At 40.3% G+C, this 23,120-nt stretch overlaps 2 protein-coding genes and 1 long non-coding RNA gene across 9 annotated transcripts in view; all 3 read right to left on the bottom strand.

Annotated features, from left to right (window-relative positions):
- LOC100710693 (complement factor H) overlaps window positions 1-23,120 on the bottom strand; it is a 112,391-nt gene that overhangs the window by 73,744 nt on the left and 15,527 nt on the right. Inside the window, exons 14-17 of one of the 4 annotated variants that reach the window (XM_025899416.1) lie at window positions 18,753-18,938; window positions 18,138-18,320; window positions 17,012-17,191; window positions 15,099-15,421 (exon numbers count right to left, since the gene is read on the bottom strand). The exons of 2 other annotated variants lie outside the window; for them this stretch is intronic. In XM_025899416.1, coding sequence (XP_025755201.1) covers window positions 15,228-15,421; window positions 17,012-17,191; window positions 18,138-18,320; window positions 18,753-18,938 — 743 coding nt within the window. In that variant the 3' untranslated portion in view covers window positions 15,099-15,227. Of the gene's footprint in view, window positions 1-15,098; window positions 15,422-17,011; window positions 17,192-18,137; window positions 18,321-18,752; window positions 18,939-23,120 lie in introns of those variants that run through there. One more of the 4 variants, XM_025899414.1, reaches the window with a different exon arrangement.
- Window positions 4,357-5,078, bottom strand: LOC112842603 (uncharacterized). The gene is made up of 3 exons (XR_003214443.1): window positions 4,898-5,078; window positions 4,638-4,774; window positions 4,357-4,544 (listed from the first exon to the last, which is right to left on the bottom strand). It is a non-coding gene; the product is annotated as an uncharacterized LOC112842603 (long non-coding RNA).
- LOC109195163 (uncharacterized) lies at window positions 7,571-14,840 on the bottom strand. 4 transcript variants are annotated; one of them, XR_003214442.1, is made up of 2 exons: window positions 13,930-14,840; window positions 7,571-7,714 (listed from the first exon to the last, which is right to left on the bottom strand). XR_003214442.1 is itself a non-coding variant. In XM_025899421.1 (2 exons), the coding sequence occupies exons 1-2, from the start codon at window positions 14,071-14,073 to the stop codon at window positions 7,691-7,693; spliced, it is 1,725 nt and encodes a 574-aa protein (XP_025755206.1). In that variant the 5' UTR covers window positions 14,074-14,840; the 3' UTR covers window positions 7,575-7,690. The 4 variants fall into 4 exon arrangements, 2 of the variants coding, with proteins under 2 accessions (XP_025755206.1, XP_025755207.1); XM_025899421.1 differs by having other exon boundaries at window positions 7,575-7,714; window positions 12,373-14,840; XM_025899422.1 differs by lacking the exon at window positions 13,930-14,840 and adding an exon at window positions 9,138-10,738 and having other exon boundaries at window positions 7,587-7,714.

Raw genomic sequence — 23,120 nt, 5'->3', positions numbered from 1 at the left:
AGCAATATTTTATTTTCTTGTACGTACGTATACACTGAATGTTGAGCTTCTTCCATTTCTCAGCTGTGCATTTAATCGTGGCTTCTCCTTCTATCATGTAGTTAAGCACTGATAAATTACTTTAGTAGTAACTCAATAGTCAAAAACGTATTTTTTCCTTGTATTTATGATTCGAGCTCTAGTGCTGTGTAAACGTGTATATAAACAGAATGCAATGATTTAAAAATTTCATAAACCCAGATTTTTTCACAATAAAACATAAAACATTTGTCTTAGATATCCTATATAACCTTCCTTTAAGACAGCTTTGTCAAACAAACTGCCAATTCTGATTCAAACAGCCCACTGAACGACTGATATCAGTTATGATCTCTCCTATTGATATATGTCCTTCGGTTATGCTCAGAAAGTGGTTAGCACTCATTGTAACTAATGATAAACTGTGTTGGACAGGTATCAAATTTATGTTTGAGATTTCTAATTAATTCCCTCCTCACAGTCCTGCCAAACGTTGTAAAGGAAACGTTGCTGCTGCAATTATCTGCTTTATTTGTTTATTCATCTACTGCCATCTCCCACATCTAACTCATTCAAATCCCATTTGTCTAATTCTTCTTATTTTTATTATGAATAATAATTCCTAATGATGTGGTTTTTTTTCAAGGGCAGCTAGTAAAAGCTGCTTGATGTTGTTTTCTACGGTGCCCTTGTGCTCAAACATCGAATAAATAGTCCCTACCTTGCAACAGTTAGCTTGATCAAGAAAAGCAGTAGATCACAAATGAATGCGAACAATCACATTTATCCTGGACATTCTTGCCTCTACCTCATTAGAGCCATGCAGGCCATCTTCCCTAAAGATTCGAGTGAAACTTCCTTCAGAACCTCTCTTGCATTTATACTGGACACTATTATCTTTCTTTTATTCCCACTAAATTTTTACAATAATATTGTGAGTGGAATGGGTCTAATACGGTGCACTTAATACAACATACATCATTCATTTATTGACAGACAAGTTTTGAAAAGATGTGCAGCTATTCACGAGATTTTTTAAATCATGTTTTTGCAAATTCATGAAATGAAAGAAATAAAACCAGAATTGGAAGAACAACAAGCTACACCTCATAATACCTTGACAAAGTGGATTTGGTTTCCATCCATCTCTGGTGCATGTGGCCCAGGGAGCTCCATCTGTACTGCTGTAGTCTGACCCACATCTGTAAGTGACAGTGTCGCCCAGTCTTTGTTGTTGCCCAGAATCACCCCAGTGATCCAAATACAGAGCTTGTGGATGGCTACATGTAACCTCTAGAAAGAGATATAGACCAACTAATAGGGGCAGATCGTCTTCATGTACAAATGAACTGCCGCAATGCCAGTATCAATAACCTTAAAATATGTGTATAAAGCAGATGCAGTTTTATACCTTCACACACTGGTCTGATAGTCCAGTCTCCGTCATTTTTGCAAGTAGTCTCAGTCGAGGTGGTCTGAGTGTTTAGAATCCAGTAACCCTCCCCACATGTAACTCTTATCTTCTCACCGGGAGAAAACAAACTTCTATAAGCAGGTTCATATCTGGTTCCTCTGAGTGGTGGAAGTGTAAGTTGACATTTTATTTCTGAAATTGTTGGAATATGAGGCATTTTGACCATTAGTATGTTATAATAAACCATGGCAATTTGTTAACTGAGATTTAAAGGGCAATTGTGAATGTGACAGGAACAAACACGCACACACAATATCAACAAATTCCCCTCTTGCCTTTACGGTCGTCTACTATAGGCCTGGTTAGGCCAGGCCTGGTACTATAGGCCTGAGTACCTGCGCACTATCTTAGCTGTTCCTAGGACTGCGCTCTTCTGGACAGAGCTCTCAGATGTTGTTCCTTGGATATGCTTGAGCCACTCAGCCAGCTGTGGGGTCACTGCACTGAGCACTCCGATTACCACTGGGACCACTGTTACCTTCACCCTCCACATGTTCTTGAGCTCTTCTCTGAGACCTCAGTACTTCTCCATCTACTTGTGTTCTTTCTTCTTGATGTTGCGGTCATTCAGTATAGCTCCATCTATTACTACAGCCGTCTTCCTCTGTTTGTCCACTGCTACTATATCTGGTTAGTTAGGCATCAATAGTTTGTCTGTCTGTATCTGGAGGTCCCAGAAGCAGCTGGTTTATTTGTGCTGCCAGATGCTCATGGAGTGCTGTCAGCTTCTTCAGCCAGTAGGTGTGACTCATGCTGAGGCCTGGTGAAGTCCAACTCTTCATTCTGGAGACCCTCTCTTGGATGTCTGCCTCTGTAATGGTTACTGGACCCTGTTCAGGGAGGTTGCTGTGGTCCTGTTTTTAGATCCACTAGCCACTGAGCATTGCTGTTATGGGTTACGTCCTTCTCCCATATGCTCTTTCAGTACTGCTTTCTATCTCTTGGATAGAATTCTTCAAGCGGCTGGCCAACACTGTGAACTTGGCAGTTTCCAAGGCCTCCTGTCTGCCACAAGAAAGATGATCACATCACATGCCTGAAACATCCAGGGTGTGTTGCTCCTCCTGTTGCCCACCTGGAGACAGTGTTTACACTGCAATCTGCCTTTCATGGCTTTTTGGCCAGCATCTGTGACATTCAGTAGTCGCCTCATTGTTTGACACACAAAACAAAACAAAACAAAACAAAAAGCAGCAACCACACTACACACTCTAAACACATTAAATATTCAAAAAACTGTCAAAATTGCTGTTCTCTCATTCACTGTTCTTTCTTTTGGTGTCCATCCCACAATTTTACTCTTTTACTTAGCAACCAAATGTGATGTGTTTTTGTTAATGGGTGATATAGTGGATTTTTTCACTATTAGGAAAGGGGGAATCATGTTTTTTTTCTTACTGTCCTTAGAAAACCCTTCCTTTGGTAAACTTATCAACAATATTTATGAAAAAGCATGGCAAAAATAATTTATTATAACTCTGGTTTTACTTGGCCTATCAACACATTTTAAAAATTGGTATGTAGTTTAAAGACCTCACTTTAGGCACAGGGTGAAATAAACACTCAGCAATTGTAGGTCTTGCTGCTATATCATCTTAAATCAGTCATGTGATTTAGATGCACCAGCATGTCTGGCAACTAGTGTGTTAATAACACTACTACTACTAATACTATGAGTCTGTGGTGGCCTCAGCCATCTTTTATGGTGTGGTCTGCTGGGGCGGCAGCATCTCTGCCGGGGACAGGAAGAGACTGAACAGGCTGATCCGCAGGGCCAGCTCTGTTCTAGGATGCCCTCTGGACCCAGTGGAGGTGGTGAGTGACAGGAGAATGGCGGCTAAGCTGTCATCCCTGTTGGACAACATCTCCCACCCCATGCATGAGACTGTGACAGCACTGAGCAGCTCCTTCAGTGGGAGACTGCGGCACCCACGGTGTGGGACGGAGAGATTTCGCAGGTCTTTCCTCCCCACTGCTGTCAGACTCCACAACAAAGACTTTAACTGATCAAACACACACATCCACAAATGTGCAATAACACTAATGTGCAATAATCTTTTCTGGCATTGTTGTATTTTTACTCAGTTGTATATAGCATTTGTATTCTATTTTTATCTTATTGTATATTTTATTCTACTGTATATAGTATTTTATTTTATTCTATTCTGTACAGTTGTGTACTGTATTTATTCTTATTTTATTTTATTCTAATTTTTGCTTCATAACTTTTGCACTGTCCACTTCCTGCTGTGACAAAACAAATTTCCCACGTGTGGGACTAATAAAGGTTATCTTATCTTATCTTATCTTAATAATAATAATATATTTTATTTAAAAATAGCGCCTTTCAGAGCACCCAAGGACACTGTACAACAAATACACAATATACACATTGATAAAAAGCCAATCTGTTATCACTGAGCTGAACCCTTCTTCAGAGGACACGGGTGAAATCTGGCAATTGTTAGCTTGTTATTGTGTATTTGTTGTACAGTGTCCTTGGGTGCTCTGAATAAATAAAATGTATTCTTCTTCTTCTTCTTCTTCTTCTTCTTATTATTATTATTAACACACTAGTTGCCAGACATGCTGGTGCGTATTTCCATCAGGAATGATCCTGATGGAAATACCGACGGGAGCCCCGATGTATGTACTTTCGGCGAGGGAGGAAGGCAATGTCCGTGTGGAGATGAAGAACAGCCGGCGGTGGAGCAGCCAGGGAGAAGCGGAGCCAGAGGAGCTCGTCAGCTGTATACTGATGGAGCCCAGTGCCGAGTCGGTAGATCGATGACATAAAGATCCAGACCCACACAGACAGTGCATAGATCCTGAGAGGCCACATCACAGACCGGAAACAACCGGACAGAAACAAAGACACCGGTGGGCCTCAGAGACAAGAACAGGACAGGAATCCGGTAACGACAGAGTTAGCGGTGAGTAGAGGCAGCAAGTCGCGCCAGCGTTCACTCAACCGGAAGATGTTAAATGACTAAAATCCTTCCAGGTTTTCATGAGTTTGGCTTCCAGCCTTTTTCTCCATGGAGGTCGGCGTCTACATGAAAGTTTTAGGTGGTTCTATTAAATAACGTGAATCACCACTTTTAAATTATTATAAATATTAAATATAAACAATAAAAATAAGAACCTTTGTGAGCTGTACGATGTGATGATGTCTTTCATTTTGCATAAAACTATTCTTAAACAAATGCCATTTCTGACACGACTCCAAAAAGGATTCGTGTCTCCTCCCTGGAGAGCTGAGTGAATGTGCAAAGCACTGCACTAAAATAAAGGAACAACGATGAAATTTGGGGTTAAAAAATGCAAAATGCATAACTAATTCCACAGGGTGCATTGTCTTCTGCTAATGGTCATAGACAGAAACTAGTAATCAGACTTTCTTACCGTTCTGCTGTAAAGATGCATTTGGATTCAGCCACAGGAGAAAAAGCCAAGAAAGGCCAAAGAGTCTCATTATTAAGATCAGGGATTGCTGTGTTCAGGAAATACTGGCTAAGAAGTGATTCACCTCCACTTACACAGACTGAACTCTTTTACCACATGAAAGTGCATGCTGTGAAACTCAGGGACACTGGCATTTAACCCTTTCACCTGACACACACACACACACACACACACACACAGTGTATTGTTAAAATCAATTATTCAGATTTATTTGTGTTTGCAATTGTTGGTTATAAATATAAGTATACTAAAATATTTAATATTTATATCGCTAAGTATTAAACAAAGATATAGCACACTGTTGGCACACACATAGTTATTCTGTAATTTTTATGTGATTTGTTTACCATTGTCCTTGTCATTCATTTACATGTTTGTTCAGGGAGCTCATGTCACTTCCAGTTAAGAAAAATCTTTAGTGGAAAGAGGACAAGGTCATTACATCAATAAATTACCAAAAGAAAAGAGAAAAAAAGACACATCCAAATGTTTATGAAACATTCTGTGCTCTTATTCACAAATGAACTTAAATTCATGATCAGTATATCACAATTTTCAAAGTATAAAACAATGGACCGAGGTGTTGGTACAGTGAGATAAAAAATATGGTTTTAATGAAAGTGAATGAAGTATTTTATACTAATTTGAGCATACTTGTCCTCTCTCATGAAAAAACCAGACACAATGGGAATAAATGATCCTTTCTTATGTTTAGTTTTCTAAAGAACTAATGAGGATAGAGGCAAAGCCTCTGTATAAATTGCAGAATATTTAAGTAAGACTTTGAATTGGAAAACGATTTGCACTGTTTAGATCAGGGGTGGGCAATCTCAGTCCACGAGGGCCGGTGTCCCTGCAGGCTTTAGATCTCACCTTGGGTCAACACACCTGAATCACATGATTAGTTCGTTACCAGGCCTCTGGAGAACTTCAGGACATGTTGAGGAGCTAATTTAGCCATTTAAATCAGCTGTGTTGGTTCGAGGACACATCTAAAACCTGCAGGGACACCGGCCCTCGTGGACTGAGATTGCCCACCCCTGGTTTAGATTCTATTTGGTGTTATTTGGCAAGGTTAGATGTGGGGTGTTAGGGTTCAATGTTGAGAGAGGAATCCATAAATAACCACAGATCCGGTCCAGTGTGCAATTAGACGGCATTTTAATGAACACATGTGTGAGTTCAACAACCCAATCAGTATTGAACTGTCTTTACCATATTCAGACAACAGTTTTATAGGGTTAAGATAGTACAGCCCCCTTTTCTGTTGCTAGGCAGATTTAAACAAAGCATACGTCAACTCAAAACCACAAATGTTCTGTCAACAACCTTTAACATAGTTTTAAAGAACATTGTCTTCGGGTCGGTGCTTCCCCTCAGCTCGTCTTCGCTGTTGCTTTATCTCCTAGGACATCTGTTGCACTTCCTCTAAGTACGTCGGCACAATTCTGCATTTGCAGCAAAAATACATCTTCACTTCTGCCCTACCAAAATAGATCTACTATGGTGTGTGTGTGTGTGTGAGTGTGTGTGTAGGTGGGTGCCTGCTGTGTAGGCTATGTATGTGTCATGACCTCTCACTATTTGTGTGTGTATGTCTCGTCTGTCTGTACGTGCAGAGTTTGCATCTGCTTTCTGAACCTTAGTTGACCTCAACTTAAGCAACCAACCAGGCTAAGGCCATCCTGTGTGTAATGATCTTGACTTATATGTAAAATATATAAACAACTGTTTCAATCTACCACAACTACTTAAGGCTTAATCCGCAATAAATGCATAATAAACACCCTACTCTTTGGCTTGCACTTAAACTCTGGCTTCAGTTTCACTTCTGCAAAAGCATGCTCTGCAGACGCGTTTCCTGTCTCATTTTGGCACGGAGTGTATTTTCCTGTCTCTGCCCTCTACACAGAAACACTGAGATCATAGAAGCATTAAAAACATTTACAATTATAGATTCAACTCAACCGTTTAAAGTGGTTCTTCTTGGACCTGTAATAAAGGCTAATATAATACCAATATATTTGAACATCTGAATGCATCTGTGAAAGCAACATCACTATTAACATGAAACGGTAATGATGATTATCAAAATAGCAGCAAATAATAGCAATAAAATATTTCTCCTCTCGATAGGGGCTACTGGTATTTCGGTAGTTACGGACAGAGAGGCTGAAAATAAAGAGAACGTCTGTCTTTAAGTTTTCTTTCTTGGCTCTTTTAGTTATTATTGGTGTCATGACTTTCATTTCAAGCATACTGTGCTGTCAATAAAACGCTGATCATAAAATGACACCCTGTCTCATCTCAGTGGAGTGTGTGAGGAATAAAGAGCATGAGATACTACACAAACAGCTTTTAGTGACAAGAATGCTCTTAAAGTGAAGTACTATTTATTAGCCATCTCATGATAACTTTTTTTGTTGGGTCTGCCTATTTTTGCAAACGCTCATATGGGTTGTATTTGACTGTAGGAAAAAATCTTGTTTGGACCAGAAAACTTAACTTAAAATTCCTAAAATTGATTTAATTGAATTTTATTTTACAGCACCAAACAATAACAGATTACTCCTTATATTATAGAGGAAAGTACATGTCAGGTGGATTTTTTGTCTTGTCTGAATGATTCTACATACAATGACCCTTTGCCGTTATGGGTGCATGTCTGATGCAGGGGCGTTAACACCTTTCTCATATCACCACTCTGGAGACCGATGATCGTTGTCAACAGGTTTACTGACATTCAAAAGGGTAAAACTAAAAACAAGACAAACAAATACAGTTATGATATACACATGTGCAGCATAATATACATTTATATACCACACTGCTACTACACAACATAAGTCATATGTCTAATTATGTGAACTTGTATTATTGATGCTATCCAGACGACCTCCAAAATCGCGGGTAACTAGCTTAACAAAAGGACTAGCTTTACAGCCAAATACTGCATTAGCGGACAACATATTGTACAAAACCAAAGTTGCAACTTATACTTTAAGTACATACCGGCGATACAACCATAAACAGAAGATGTGGACAGTATTTTTTCCAACAGGACAGCATAAACTGTGTGCCGATATGTTTCCCTTCTCCTTGTTCGCTTGCTTTGCTTGACTGAGCGGACTTCCTGTTCAATAAAGTTTTTTTTCAACATAAAGCCGTTTCTAAAGTGCATTACTTGGAGCAACCACAGAGGGCGCTGTAAACACATAATGAATAACAACTGAGAATAATATTTTAGTCATAAAACATTTTACAACTCTTAGTGATAACAGAACACTCCCCGCCTGGCGTGAATAAACGCCACATTTAAATATTGGGGAAAACAACATGTTAAGAAGGCACCAAAGGTACAATCTCTGAGATAGGTCTGGTTAACACTTTTGTACCATCTGATTTGGCTACCTTAATTTCCACGGTACGTATTTTACCATCTTTACTTGGGAACACCTTAGTTATGAGACCTAGGGGCCATTCATTTCTTGGCACTTGACTGTCTTTGAGTACCACAACACTTCCTAAGCTCACGTTAGGCTGGCTTGATTGCCATTTGCGGCGTGGCTGGAGGGTAGGAAGAAACTCTCTTCTCCATTTGCCCCAGAAGATGTTCGACAGGTGCTGAACCTGGCGCCACTGATGTTTGTAGAGGTCTGATGCTGTGAATTTTTCAGCTGGAGCCTGAAGGGGTGCTAACTTTTGAGTCAGGAGAACAGCTGGAGTCAAGATAAAGGGGTCACTCGGGTCTGATGAAACCGGGACAAGGGGTCTAGAGTTTATGATAGCAGCCACCTCTGCCATGAAAGTGACGAGAACCTCATGAGTGAGTTTGGTGGTCTTAAGCTGAAAAAACATAGAGTCCAAAATTCTCCGTGCTAAACCTATCATTCTTTCCCACGATCCGCCGAAATGGGAGGCATGAGGTGGGTTAAAAGTCCATTTACATCCATGTTCTTTTAAGAAGGTGTGCACAGCTGTGTTGTCCAAGTTTGAAGGGATTTTCAGTTCTTTACATGCGCTTACAAAATTGGTGCCTCGATCAGAGCGAACAGTTTTCACTGGTCCCCTCATGGCCAGAAATCGTCGGAATGCATTAATGAAGCTAGATGTATCAAGTGACTCTACCACTTCAATGTGAACTGCTCTAATACTCAAACAAGTGAATATGACAGCCCACCTTTTATTCTGATTGACGCTTCCTCTTGTACGTCGTGAAGACACAAACCACGGACCAAACACATCTAAGCCCACATTTGTGAACGGGGGATCTGTTGTGAGACGGTCTGGAGGGAGGTTTGACATTTTTTGTGTGCTCAAAGGGGCACGAAGTCTTTTGCAGGTAACACAGTGATGGATGATTGTGCTCACTTTTCTTTTACCGCCCACTATCCACCATCCTGCGGAGCGAACGGTTCCTTCTGTGAAAAGGCGACCCTGATGCTGGGTCTGCTCGTGGTAGTGCTTTATGAGAAGCGCTGCAACATGGTGGTGGCCAGGAACTATGAGAGGGTTCTTCTCACCTTGGCTAATGTTTGAGTCTCTGATGCGACCACCTACTCTAAGGAGTCCTTCTTTGTCCAGATAGGGGTCTAAGGTTTTGAGAGGACTGGTTTTGGGTAGTTTTCCATGTTTTTGCACACACTTGATTTCTTCAGCGTACACGTCCTGCTGTACTGCTCGAATGACAAGGTTCTGAGCTTGGTTTAACTCATCCACAGTAAGTCCCGTTTCACAGTAATGCCAGCCATGGCAGTGATTGGCTTTGCTTGGTGGTGATTTGAAGTTGTGGATGACATGTATTAGTCTAGAAAGAGCACGTGTGAGGGATTTCCAGGTAGAAAACTTGGTGAATCTGTCTGAGCCCAGTTCTTTAGTTGAGGCTGTTGTTTTGAGTGCAGTTACCTGAGGTCTTACATCTGAGTCCATGCTGGGCTCTACAAGGTCATAGGAGTCATTTAGAGAACTCTGAATCTGATGCAAAAGGTCAGGACCAGTGAGCCAGTTACTAAGTGGCAGCTGGTATGCAGGAACAGAACGAGTGGCGTGATCCGCAGGGTTCTGACTGCTTGCTACATAGTGCCACTGGCATGGCTGAGAAGATCTGCGGATTCTAGTCACACGATTACTGACATAGACATAAAATCTTCTAGACTCGTTGTAGATGTAACCTAGGACTACTTTACTGTCTGTGTAGAAGGTAGTGTGATCTAGTTTACAGTCAAGTTCATCTGAGATAAGATCTGCGAGCTCAACCGCTAAAACGGCAGCACTAAGCTCTAATCTTGGAATAGTCTGATCTGGGCGTGGTGCTAGCTTAGCCTTACCCATTACGAAGCCTACTTGACTGTGTCCTTCTGCATCTGTCACTTTTAAATAGGCCACTGCGGCTATGGCTTTGGTAGATGCGTCTGAAAAAACACACAACTCTTTTTTCACAGCTGTTGAAGGTGAAATGTCTGTGTATGCCCTAGGAATGATCATGTTAGACAAGTCTTTGAGTGAGTCTTTCCACTGTGTCCAGGACTCTTCCATTTCAGGAGGCAGTGGAGCATCCCAGTCCCCATTTTCAGCTGTAAGTTCACGAAGAATTGACTTTCCCTGTATGGTGACTGGTGCTACAAAGCCCAGCGGATCATAGAGGCTGTTTATTGTTGATAGAACACCTCGCCTAGTAAAGGGCTTTGACTCATCAGATACTTCAAAGGTGAAGCAGTCTTTACTTAGGTCCCAGAGGAGACCTAGGCTACGCTGCATGGGCACTGAATCAGCTTCAAAGTCCAGGTTTTTAGATTTTTGGCATGATCTTGAGTCGGGAATGCCTCTAGTACTTCCTTTCTGTTTGCTGCTATTTTATGCAGTCTTAAATTTGAGTTTGCAAGTGCATCTCGGGTTCTTTGGAGTAGAGATATGGCCTTTTCAACAGTAGGTAGAGATTTGAGTCCGTCATCAACGTAGAAGTCGCGCATGACAAACTGCTTCACATCTGCATCGCAGTCTGGTTCGACGCGTAGGACAGACTGGTGCAGGCCATATATGGCCACTGCTGGCGATGGGCTGTTCCCAAAGACGTGGACTGTCATTCTATACTCCACAATTTCTTTGGAAATGTCATTGTCGCGGAACCACAAGAAACGTAAGTAGTTCCTGTCTTGCTCTTGCACGCTGAAACAGTAGAACATCTGTTCGATGTCTGCTGTGAAGGCAATGGCTTCTTTTCTGAAGCGTAATAGGACCCCAAGCAATGAGTTATTAAAATCTGGTCCTGTTAACAGAACGTCATTCAGGGATACGCCTTCATACTTGGCGCTGCTGTCGAAGACGACCCTGATCTGCGTGGGTTTACGGGGATGGTAGACACCAAATAGTGGCAGATACCAACATTCCTCATCCTCTTTTAGTGGAGGGGCAACCTCTGCATGTTTGTTTTGGAATATTTTGTCCATGAAAGTGATGAAATGTTCCTTCATCTCTTTTTTCTTTTCAAAGGTACGAAGAAGAGACATTAGGCGATTCAGGGCCTGTGGTCTGTTGTTAGGGAGCTTTCGGCGTGGATTCTTAAATGGTAAAGGAGCTGTCCAACTGTTATTCGTGTCCTTTGTTAGTCCTTCCTCCATTATTTTTAAGAAGGCATTGTCCTGGATGGAAGGTGAGATGTAGTTGTCGTTTCTCGTTTGTTTGAACACATTACATCCTAAATGATCAGGTTCACAAGCACTGTCTGCAAGCTGGGGGCTGAAGTTGAGTGGAACTTGTATCCCACAATGTTTCTCTTTTATGTTGAAAACATTAGGACATGGCTCGAACGCTGTGGGACGTCCCCTTTCAGTTGTATTTGTGAACAGAGTCCTTACTGCAGGAGTTTTGTGGACGTCGCCTAAACACACGTTTCCTACTATGACCCATCCTAGGTCCAATTTTTGAGCATAAGGTGCGTTGTTAGGGCCACTTATCTGTTTGCGGACTTTGTGAGCTCTAATGACATCCCGTCCGAGAAGCATTAGTATGGGGGCGTTAGAGTCCAAGGCAGGAATGAGGTGAGCCACTGACTTTAGATGGCTGTGGTGTCTAGCTGCACTGGGTGTGGGGATCTCGTCTCTGTCATTTGGGATATTTTTGCACTCGATTAGGCTAGGCAGTGGGATGTGGACTGAACCATCTAAAGCTGCCACTACATAACCTGTAGCTCTTCTACCCATTGTCTCTTTGGTACCTGCACATGTCTTAAGCGAGTAAGGGGAACTAGGGCCACAGTCATTAAACAACTCGAAGAACTCAGGACGTACTAATGATCTGTTACTTTGTTCATCATGAATGGCATAAAGCCTCACTGCTTGATGTGGGTGGCCTGCTGGGTAGACATTAACGAGACAGATTTTAGAACATGATCTGCCTGCTTCATTCACACCACAAACCTGAGTGCATTTAGAAGTGATCTCCTCTGATTCAATGATGTCAGGCTCCCCGCCATGCTCTGCTGCCGGTTCGGTTTCTTTTAGCCAGGGAGCTGGTCCTGGGTGGAGAGCCGTGCAGTGTCTCTCATCGTTGCACTCGGAACACTGTACCTTGGCTTTACAGTTCTTTGCTATGTGTGAAGATGAGGCACAGCATCTGAAGCAAAAGTCGTTTTCTTTTAAGAACGTTTTCCTATCTAACAGTGTTTTCATGCGAAATGCTCTGCACACTGAGAGAGGATGGGCTTTCTTGTGAATTGGACAAAGCTTTTCACTATCTACAGTTTTGTTCAGGGACCTCTGTGTGTCTGAACTAGAGCGAGAGATGACATCAGTTTTGTGCACAGAAATCTCTTTTTGTCTGTTTGCTCTCCAAGGTAGTTTGTCTGGTCTGGGTGCATCAGGTGATGGTGTGAGGTTAAAGCTCGGGTCGTTTCTAGCATCAGCTTCTTGTGCAACAAAGTTTACTAAAACACTAAATGGTGGGAAGGAGACACATTTCGTGCGTTTGTAGTTGGCACCTACTGTGATCCACCTTTCTTGCAGGTAGAAGGGGAGTTTTTGAATGATTGGATTTACTCCTCTTGCTGTATCTAGGAATGCGAGACCGGGGAGGTCTCCTTCAGCTTTAGCACACTGCACTTCCATGAGCAGGTCACTAAATTTTCTCAGTTTTGCAAAGTCTTTGGATGAGATTTTGGGGAAAGCATCAATTGTTTTAAACAGTGCATCCTCGATCACTTCAGCTGAGCCGTAACATTGTTCAAGTCTGTCCCATATCATGTTGAGGCCATTGACTGGGTTGTTGATGTGTATGGCTCTCAGTTGTTCTGCATGTTCAGCCGATTCCTTGCCAAGCCATTTTAACATTAAGTCCATTTCTTCACTTGCCGTTAGATCTAACCCACTTATAGCGTTTTCAAATGAGCGTTTCCAAGCTCTGAAGTTTTGGGGCTTGTCATTAAACTGGAGCAGCCCTGTTGCCACTATTTCACGACGAGCAAAGTATCTGATGAAGTCACTCACATTTGATTCTCTAGGCTCCTTGTATAAAGGTCTAGCATCATGGAAGCTAGATGCTGACACCTGATTTGACCAATTGGTACTGTAATTTTTATTATCATTAGGAGAAGGGGAAATGACTGGAGTTTTTTGGCAACAGTCAGGATCATCTGGTAGACCAATTGGAATTTTTTGTGGGTCATTTTCTTTTTTAGGGCTTGGTGGCTGATCACAGGTGAGCACTGGTTTACTTTGTGTTACACTTTCATTTTTTGATTGTTGAAGAGCAGCATCATTTTCTTTTCTCACAAATGCAGATTGGCCAATAACATATTGTTTAGTTCGTTCTGCTGTTACTGAGGGACAGATGTTGCTGCGTGTTTCTGTCTGTGCGGCAGCAGCTGCTTCTAATGACTCTGCTTCAGCAATGGCTGAGGCTACATCTTTTTCATGCTGTAAATATTCAATGGATGCCTCGACTTTAGCTTTTGCTACTTCTATTTGTGCTTTTTCTACCTTCAAATCCATTTCTTTAGCTGCGAAGCTGAGACGTGCCTTTGCTGCCTCAGCTTTTGCTCTGGCTTTGGCTGCTGCAGAACCTGTAGAGGAGGCACACGAAGCTTCAGACCGGGTCTTGAGGGATGACGCCTTACTGGACATGGTGGAGTTGACTAGATGACTGCTGGCTCACTGCTGTATGCCGTGTTGCTCCGAGGCGTAGTAGTGGTCAGCTTCACTCTAGCGTGCGATGACTGCGTTATCTTTGTTCGTGCGGATGACGCCGTTTTACTTTGCCGTTATGGGTGCATGTCTGATGCAGGGGCGTTAACACCTTTCTCATATCACCACTCTGGAGACCGATGATCGACAAGGTCAACAGGTTTACTGACATTCAAAAGGGTAAAACTAAAAACAAGACAAACAAATACAGTTATGATATACACATGTGCAGCATAATATACATTTATATACCACACTGCTACTACACAACATAAGTCATATGTCTAATTATGTGAACTTGTATTATTGATGCTATCCAGACGACCTCCAAAATCGCGGGTAACTAGCTTAACAAAAGGACTAGCTTTACAGCCAAATACTGCATTAGCGGACAACATATTGTACAAAACCAAAGTTGCAACTTATACTTTAAGTACATACCGGCGATACAACCATAAACAGAAGATGTGGACAGTATTTTTTCCAACAGGACAGCATAAACTGTGTGCCGATATGTTTCCCTTCTCCTTGTTCGCTTGCTTTGCTTGACTGAGCGGACTTCCTGTTCAATAAAGTTTTTTTTCAACATAAAGCCGTTTCTAAAGTGCATTACTTGGAGCAACCACAGAGGGCGCTGTAAACACATAATGAATAACAACTGAGAATAATATTTTAGTCATAAAACATTTTACAACTCTTAGTGATAACAGAACAGACCCAGAGAGAAGTTATGGAAACTACAGAACGATCAATAGGTTTTTATGACTGAACAAACATCAGCCAAGTCATGTTTTTATACAGATCATTTGATAACTCTTTAAATCAGATCATCAGTATTCAAAATTAAGTTGCTGGGCAGTTGCTTTATTAAATTATAAAGCCAAGTTCTGTATATTTGTTCTGTATTTGTGTTAGAGGATTTATGCAAGATACATTTCACTCAGAAAACACGTAGAAGCAGGAAACAGAATCAGTCAGCATTTATTAGCTTTTATTGAAATGACCACAAACAGCACTGGTCTAAGTCTTTAATCTGGTCTTCAATTATTGACACATTAGTGCCTCATGTTTATCTAGTCTTGTACAAAAAAGCATTACTGGCAAGTCGGTAAATGTATCACACCATGTTCACACTTCTGACGCATTCCCACTGCCCCATCATGTCTGTATCCTCTTTTACACTCAAACTCGATTACATCATTATGTTCAGAATACAGTTTATCATGTCTTCTATGTTGGAACTGAATATTATGTTTGTTCATGTCTTCTCTATTCACAGTGCAGGGGTCTGTAAGACATAAAAGATAAACAGTATTTTAATGTTAATGTACAGAATACATGGATGTACAGAATACTGTGTTCTGTAAAGGACTCTGTGGCTATGATGTAAAACGTGCCATTCAAATAAAATTTATTTTGTGGTCCAAAGCTGGAATGATACACAGATGATCTACTGTTGCTGTTGCTCATGTGGTGATTACATTCACTGTTAATTTTGTCTAATTTCCCTGTGATTACTTTGGATGCAGAAGTCATATTTCAATGTAAACCTACTCATTCATTTACCTACTCATTCTCCAAATAAGTAAACCAGTTTTTCATTCACTGACTCCAGCATCCCTTCGCTGGCTGCTTTTTGATTTATTCACTAAAACCATCCACAATTGATTCTTCAACTCAAAATAGTAAAATTCACAGATCTGGTCCATTTTCTTACTGTGCAAATTTTGTATAAAGGAAGAAACAACCTACTTCCTGACAGTAGAGAACAGGGAAACAATTATTGGAGAATTAAATTTAAAACATCCCTGTATCCGTACAACACTAAAAAGACTTTACATCTCTGCGTGTGGAGTGAAGCTGTGGAATAGACTAAGTGAAGAACTGAAGCAATGTCCCAGCATAACTCAGTCTAAAAAGTGACTCTCAGTCACTCAGTAACTCAGTCTAAAAATATGGTACAGGGAGGAGGTAGGGCTCTGATCAGGTGCACTCACCCAGTATTTTCACAACAGCAATATGTATATATGTGTGTGGCTGAGCAAATATGTTTGTATAAGTATACTTATCTGTAAATGTGTATATTTTTATAAAATAAAAAAATTAATAACACTAAAAATTATAAATAAAAAAATAATTTCTTAGTAATGCTCAGTAAACTTCAGACTGTACTATCCACACACTGAGGCTAAAGGATACTTAAGAAGAAATGATTTTGTACCTGTTGATTTCTTATGTCAAACACAAAATGCTCCAAAGCATTTTATCCCCTCGATGCCTAGTCTATCATATTAGATACATACAGCTTTTGGGATTTTTTGATCTACAACATTCAGTTCTCAAAAATCCAGTCTTAGTTTTTTGACAAAGTTCCAAAATTCAGATTAACAGTAAAGGGTTCTGGACTTTTTGTCAGAAATGAATGTTTCTGGCTGTTTTTTTTAAATGTTTGCTGTGTACACCACCACAGTGGATTTTAAATTGAACAGTCAAGATTGAAATGCAACCTTCCAGTGTTTATTTAATAATAATAATGATACTAATAATGGATTGCATTTTTTATATATCGCTTTTCAAGGCACCCAAAGCGCTTTACAATTCCACTATTCATTCACTCTCACATTCACACACTGGTGGAGGCAAGCTACAGTTGTAGCCACTTCATAAAAGTAATGCATTAGCTGTTTGTGAGTAACATGTTTAATTTCATATTTTATACACAGTTTCTCATCTTGAGAGGCTCACAAACAGTCGTGTATAATTTTGTAAATATCGATCACACCTCTGGAATTAAACAAAATTAAAAAACAGAAACCAAAATGATTTTTTACTTGTATCTTCACAGAATGAAAGAAAATGAAAGAAAACTTTAACTTACGGAGGCATCTAATCTCTCCAGTCCATTCACCGTCTTTACAAGTTTTGAACGGTCCACCCTCCATGACATAGTATTGCTGACAGATATATTCAACCTTGTCATTATGTTGGTACTGGTATTTGGGTCTTGATTTGGTGTCTCCATCTGAAAGATGCGGTGGCCTCCCACAACCGTGGGCAACTGAAAAAGTGTGAGCAATAGAGAGAAAAAAGTTTATGCAACATTTAGTCATAATAACTTTATTTAGTCACATTTTTATTTTCATATACTGTCACACATCTTTTTACATTTCAGATGAAGTAATCATCGTGTAATCCGAGTCTTGCAGATCAGCCTTTAAGACTGCTTTGTCATCACTCATAGGACTCATTGTAACTATTGATAAACTGTGTTGTACAGGTATCAAACTCATGTGTTATAAAGGAAACATTGCTGTCTTCTGTTCTGATTTATTCATCTGCTGCCCTCTCCCACATCTTACAAATCCTATCCTTTTAATTCTTTAAATTATTTTATTATGAAAAATAACTTATTTTTTAAGTTCAGACTCTTCTGTGGTTTGGGTGTGTCCATCATGTTCTCATATTTCCTCTGACATGTCCAAAGCATGTTGTATGCCGCTGTTCTTCTGTAGACAGTGTTAAAAACACTGAAATCCTGGAAAAACAAACCTGACAATAATGTTCTCAGTATGACTTTGGGTAGACTGCAATAGTGTATCTAGGAAGAATAGTAAAAGTAAAAACCCATCCACTTAAACAGTGAAGTCATTGTGATGTTCTCAGAGCTGCAGCACAGTTTGGGGATGGGGGGTTATTACAGAAGTTTCTATAAAAACTAATTCTTCTTGTTCGTATTAATATTATTATTATTTAATGATATTACTGCAAACTAACCCTGAAGTCTACGTTGTGGTGTGTTCAGGTATAATCTTAAATGCACCACATTTCGAACAGTTTTGAGCTACTGTCTGTGTTAGTGAAAACAACTTTTCAGCATCACACTTAACCAACTTCTCAGATTTAATAAACTTCTTAAACTGGTTCCAGCGTCCCTCCACTGGCTCTTTGTTTATTTAGAACAGATTTAAAAACTTTGTGAGTAACAAAAGAGAAATGTAACTCACGGCGGCATCTCATCTCTCCAACCCAATCACCATCGACACAGGTTTTGAACGGCCCACCCTCCATGCTGTAGTCTGTGTCACACACATATTCGACCTTGTCATTGTGTCTGTACGGGTATCTAGTCCCTGGTTTGGCCCGTCCATGTGAAAGAGGTGGTGGTGACCTCCTACAATCCTTGGCAGCTAAAAATTGTGGGCAATAACAGAGGAAAAACCAACATTAGATACTATTTTGTCACAATAATCACATTTTCACTCTGATCTGCTGTCATGCATCATTTTTCATTTGAAGTGAAATATTTGTCATATACCCTGTGCATCACTCTACTTTACCTTAACACTGTGTGGCCATCTATGACAAAGAATTAACTAGAAACAATGTTCACACAAACTAATTAGCATGAGAGCCGATCAGGCAGAGGACATCTTACTGATAACCTGAAATGTGTTTTTCCTTCAAAACTAAAGGTTGAAATCCTCTTGTTAATTTGGGGTTTCAAGTGGGTGTAACTTACAGTCATTCACACGACACCCCAAGAAATACCAAAAACAGCAATAGCAATCTTTTTCCATCCTTTGATAAACAGTAAGACCAAAAGAGGACAAGTGTTGTACCTTCACATGTGGGAAGAGGATTGCTCCACCGTCCATTTTCCAAACACTCAAGCGTTGCATTCCCTTTGATGATGTGATTACTGGCTTCACAAGCAAATGTTAGATGTTGTCCTTTTCTTATTTGATTGTCTGTTACATCTGTGGTGATTGTTAGACCTGCTGGTGTTTCAGGGACTCCACATTTCTCTGTTTTGAAAAAGAGAATCTGTTTTACTGTGAGGTTTACATTATAAACATGAAACAAAATCAGATTCATAGTAATAAGCCATTTTCTTACTCCATTTTCAAACTAAGCAAGTTTTTCTTTAAATATTTATTATTAGTAGGCATTCAGTTTCTCATTGCTGTAATGAAGATGTAATCAATGTCCATTCTTTTAGATAAGATAAGATAACTCTTTATTGTCATTGCACAGTCATATATAGTACAATGAAATTGGAAAACTGTCCTATGTCGGCACAACATATAACACAACACGATACGACACATCACAACGCAACACAGTAACTTAACTTAGTAATAAAAAATGAAGAATAAGTATATGTGTATTGCACACTGTTATTATTGCACATTAAATATTATTGCATCTTGTTATAAATATAAATATTATTACTGTTATTGTTTTTACCGTATAACAGTATATTTATGGACAGTTAAAGATTGTGTCTTTGGTACAATGTTGCATATATTATTTCCATTGTTTTGTCCCTCAAAGCAGGACTACAGTCTTTCTCTACCCTTAACGAATGGTGGGGAAAGAAAGATGAATAAAGATGAAATCTGTCAGCAGGCAGAATGACAGCCAGCAGTGTTTTTAACTTTTAAAACTCCAGTTTTAAAGCTTATTCACAGCAATATTTTATTTTCTTGTACGTACGTATACACTGAATGTTGAGCTTCTTCCATTTCTCAGCTGTGCATTTAATCGTGGCTTCTCCTTCTATCATGTAGTTAAGCACTGATAAATTACTTTAGTAGTAACTCAATAGTCAAAAACGTATTTTTTCCTTGTATTTATGATTCGAGCTCTAGTGTTGTGTAAACGTGTATATAAACAGAATGCAATGATTTAAAAATTTCATAAACCCAGATTTTTTCACAATAAAACATAAAACATTTGTCTTAGATATCCTATATAACCTTCCTTTAAGACAGCTTTGTCAAACAAACTGCCAATTCTGATTCAAACAGCCCACTGAACGACTGATATCAGTTATGATCTCTCCTATTGATATATGTCCTTCGGTTATGCTCAGAAAGTGGTTAGCACTCATTGTAACTAATGATAAACTGTGTTGGACAGGTATCAAATTTATGTTTGAGATTTCTAATTAATTCCCTCCTCACAGTCCTGCCAAACATTGTAAAGGAAACGTTGCTGCTGCAATTATCTGCTTTATTTGTTTATTCATCTACTGCCATCTCCCACATCTAACTCATTCAAATCCCATTTGTCTAATTCTTCTTATTTTTATTATGAATAATAATTCCTAATGATGTGGGTTTTTTGCAAGGGCAGCTAGTAAAAGCTGCTTGATGTTGTTTTCTACGGTGCCCTTGTGCTCAAACATAGAATAAATAGTCCCTACCTTGCAACAGTTAGCTTTATCAAGAAAAGCAGTAGATCACAAATGAATGCGAACAATCACATTTATCCTGGACATTCTTACCTCTACCTCATTAGAGCCATGCAGGCCATCTTCCCTAAAGATTCGAGTGAAACTTCCTTCAGAACCTCTCTTGCATTTATACTGGACACTATTATCTTTCTTTTATTCCCACTAAATTTTTACAATAATATTGTGAGTGGAATGGGTCTAATATGGTGCACTTAATACAACATACATCATTCATGTATTGACAGACAAGTTTTGAAAAGATGTGCAGCTATTCACGAGATTTTTTAAATCATGTTTTTGCAAATTCATGAAATGAAAGAAATAAAACCAGAATTGGAAGAACAACAAGCTACACCTCATGATACCTTGACAAAGTGGATTTGGTTTCCATCTATCTCTGGTGCATGTGGCCCAGGGAGCTCCATCTGTACTGCTGTAGTCTGATCCACATCTGTAAGTGACAGTGTCGCCCAGTCTTTGTTGTTGCCCAGAATCACCCCAGTGATCCAAATACAGAGCTTGTGGATGGCTACATGTAACCTCTAGAAAGAGATATAGACTAACTAATAGGGGCAGATCGTCTTCATGTACAAATGAACTGCCGCAATGCCAGTATCAATAACCTTAAAATATGTGTATAAAGCAGATGCAGTTTTATACCTTCACACACTGGTCTGATAGTCCAGTCTCCGTCATTTTTGCAAGTAGTCTCAGTCGAGGTGGTCTGAGTGTTTAGAATCCAGTAACCCTCCCCACATGTAACTCGTATCTTCTCACCGGGAGAAAACAAACTTCTATAAGCAGGTTCATATGTGGTTCCTCTGAGTGGTGGAAGTGTAAGTTGACATTTTATTTCTGAAATTGTTGGAATATGAGGCATTTTGACCATTAGTATGTTATAGTAAAACATGGCAATTTGTTAACTGAGATTTAAAGGGCAATTGTGAATGTGACAGGAACAAACACGCACACACAATATCAACAAATTCCCCTCTTGCCTCTACGGTCATCTACTATAGGCCTGGGTACTTGAGGGTCCTGTGCACTATCTTAGCTGTTCCTAGGACTGCGCTCTTCTGGACAGAGATCTCAGATGTTGTTCCTTGGATATGCTTGAGCCACTCAGCCAGCTGTGGGGTCACTGCACTGAGCACTCCGATTACCACTGGGACCACTGTTACCTTCACCCTCCACATGTTCTTGAGCTCTTCTCTGAGACCTCAGTACTTCTCCATCTACTTGTGTTCTTTCTTCTTGATGTTGCTGTCATTCGATATAGCTACATCTATTACTACAGCCGTCTTCCTCTGTTTGTCCACTGCTACTATATCTGGTTAGTTAGCCATCAATAGTTTGTCTGTCTGTATCTGGAGGTCCCAGAAGCAGCTGGTTTATTTGTGCTGCCAGATGCTCATGGAGTGCTGTCAGCTTCTTCAGCCAGTAGGTGTGACTCATGTTGGGGCCTGGTGAAGTCCAACTCTTCATTCTGGAGACCCTCTCTTGGATGTCTGCCTCTGTAATGGTTACTGGACCCTGTTCAGGGAGGTTGCTGTGGTCCTGTTTTTAGATCCACTAGCCACTGAGCACTGCTGTTATGGGTTACGTCCTTCTCCCATATGCTCTTCCAGTACTGCTTTCTATCTCTTGGATAGAATTCTTCAAGCGGCTGGCCAACACTGTGAACTTGGCAGTTTCCAAGGCCTCCTGTCTGCCACAAGAAAGATGATCACATCACATGCCTGAAACATCCAGGGTGTGTTGCTCCTCCTGTTGCCCACCTGGAGACAGTGTTTACACTGCAATCTGGCTTTCATGGCTTTTTGGCCAGCATCTGTGACATTCAGTAGTCGCCTCATTGTTTGACACACAAAACAAAACAAAACAAAACAAAAAGCAGCAACCACACTACACACTCTAAACACATTAAATATTCAAAAAACTGTCAAAATTGCTGTTCTCTCATTCACTGTTCTTTCTTTTGGTGTCCATCCCACAATTTTACTCTTTTACTTAGCAACCAAATGTGATGTGTTTTTGTTAATGGGTGATATAGTTGATTTTTTCACTATTAGGAAAGGGGGAATCATGTTTTTTTTCTTACTGTCCTTAGAAAACCCTTTCTTCTGCAAACTTATTAACAATATTTATGAAAAAGCATGGCAAAAATAATTTATTATAACTCTGGTTTTACTTGGCCAATCAACACATTTTAAAAATTGGTATGTAGTTTAAAGACCTCACTTTTGGCACAGGGTGAAATAAACACTCAGCAATTGTGGGTCTTGCTGCTATATCATCTTAAATCAGTCATGTGATTTAGATGCACCAGCATGTCTGGCAACTAGTGTGTTAATAACACTACTACTACTAATACTATGACTCTGTGGTGGCCTCAGCCATCTTTTATGCTGTGGTCTGCTGGGGCGGCAGCATCTCTGCCGGGGACAGGAAGAGACTGAACAGGCTGATCCGCAGGGCCAGCTCTGTTCTAGGATGCCCTCTGGACCCAGTGGAGGTGGTGAGTGACAGGAGAATGGCGGCTAAGCTGTCATCCCTGTTGGACAACATCTCCCACCCCATGCATGAGACTGTGACAGCACTGAGCAGCTTCTTCAGTGGGAGACTGCGGCACCCACGGTGTGGGACGGAGAGATTTCGCAGGTCTTTCCTCCCCACTGCTGTCAGACTCCACAACAAAGACTTTAACTGATCAAACACACACATCCACAAATGTGCAATAACACTAATG

The sequence above is a fragment of the Oreochromis niloticus genome, linkage group LG17, assembly GCF_001858045.2.
Source record: "Oreochromis niloticus isolate F11D_XX linkage group LG17, O_niloticus_UMD_NMBU, whole genome shotgun sequence".
Classification (NCBI taxonomy): domain Eukaryota; kingdom Metazoa; phylum Chordata; class Actinopteri; order Cichliformes; family Cichlidae; genus Oreochromis; species Oreochromis niloticus.
This window is presented reverse-complemented; position numbering and strand designations above follow the sequence as displayed.

Excerpts from the sequence above, each read along its gene's own strand:
- LOC109195163 (XM_025899421.1), bottom strand. The coding sequence starts at position 14,073 with ATGTCCAGTAAGGCGTCATCCCTCAAGACCCGGTCTGAAGCTTCGTGT. Across the intron at positions 7,715-12,372 it reads TCACTTCTAAATGCACTCAG|TTTTACCCTTTTGAATGTCA; the intron begins GTTTGTGGTGTG and ends TCTTGTTTTTAG.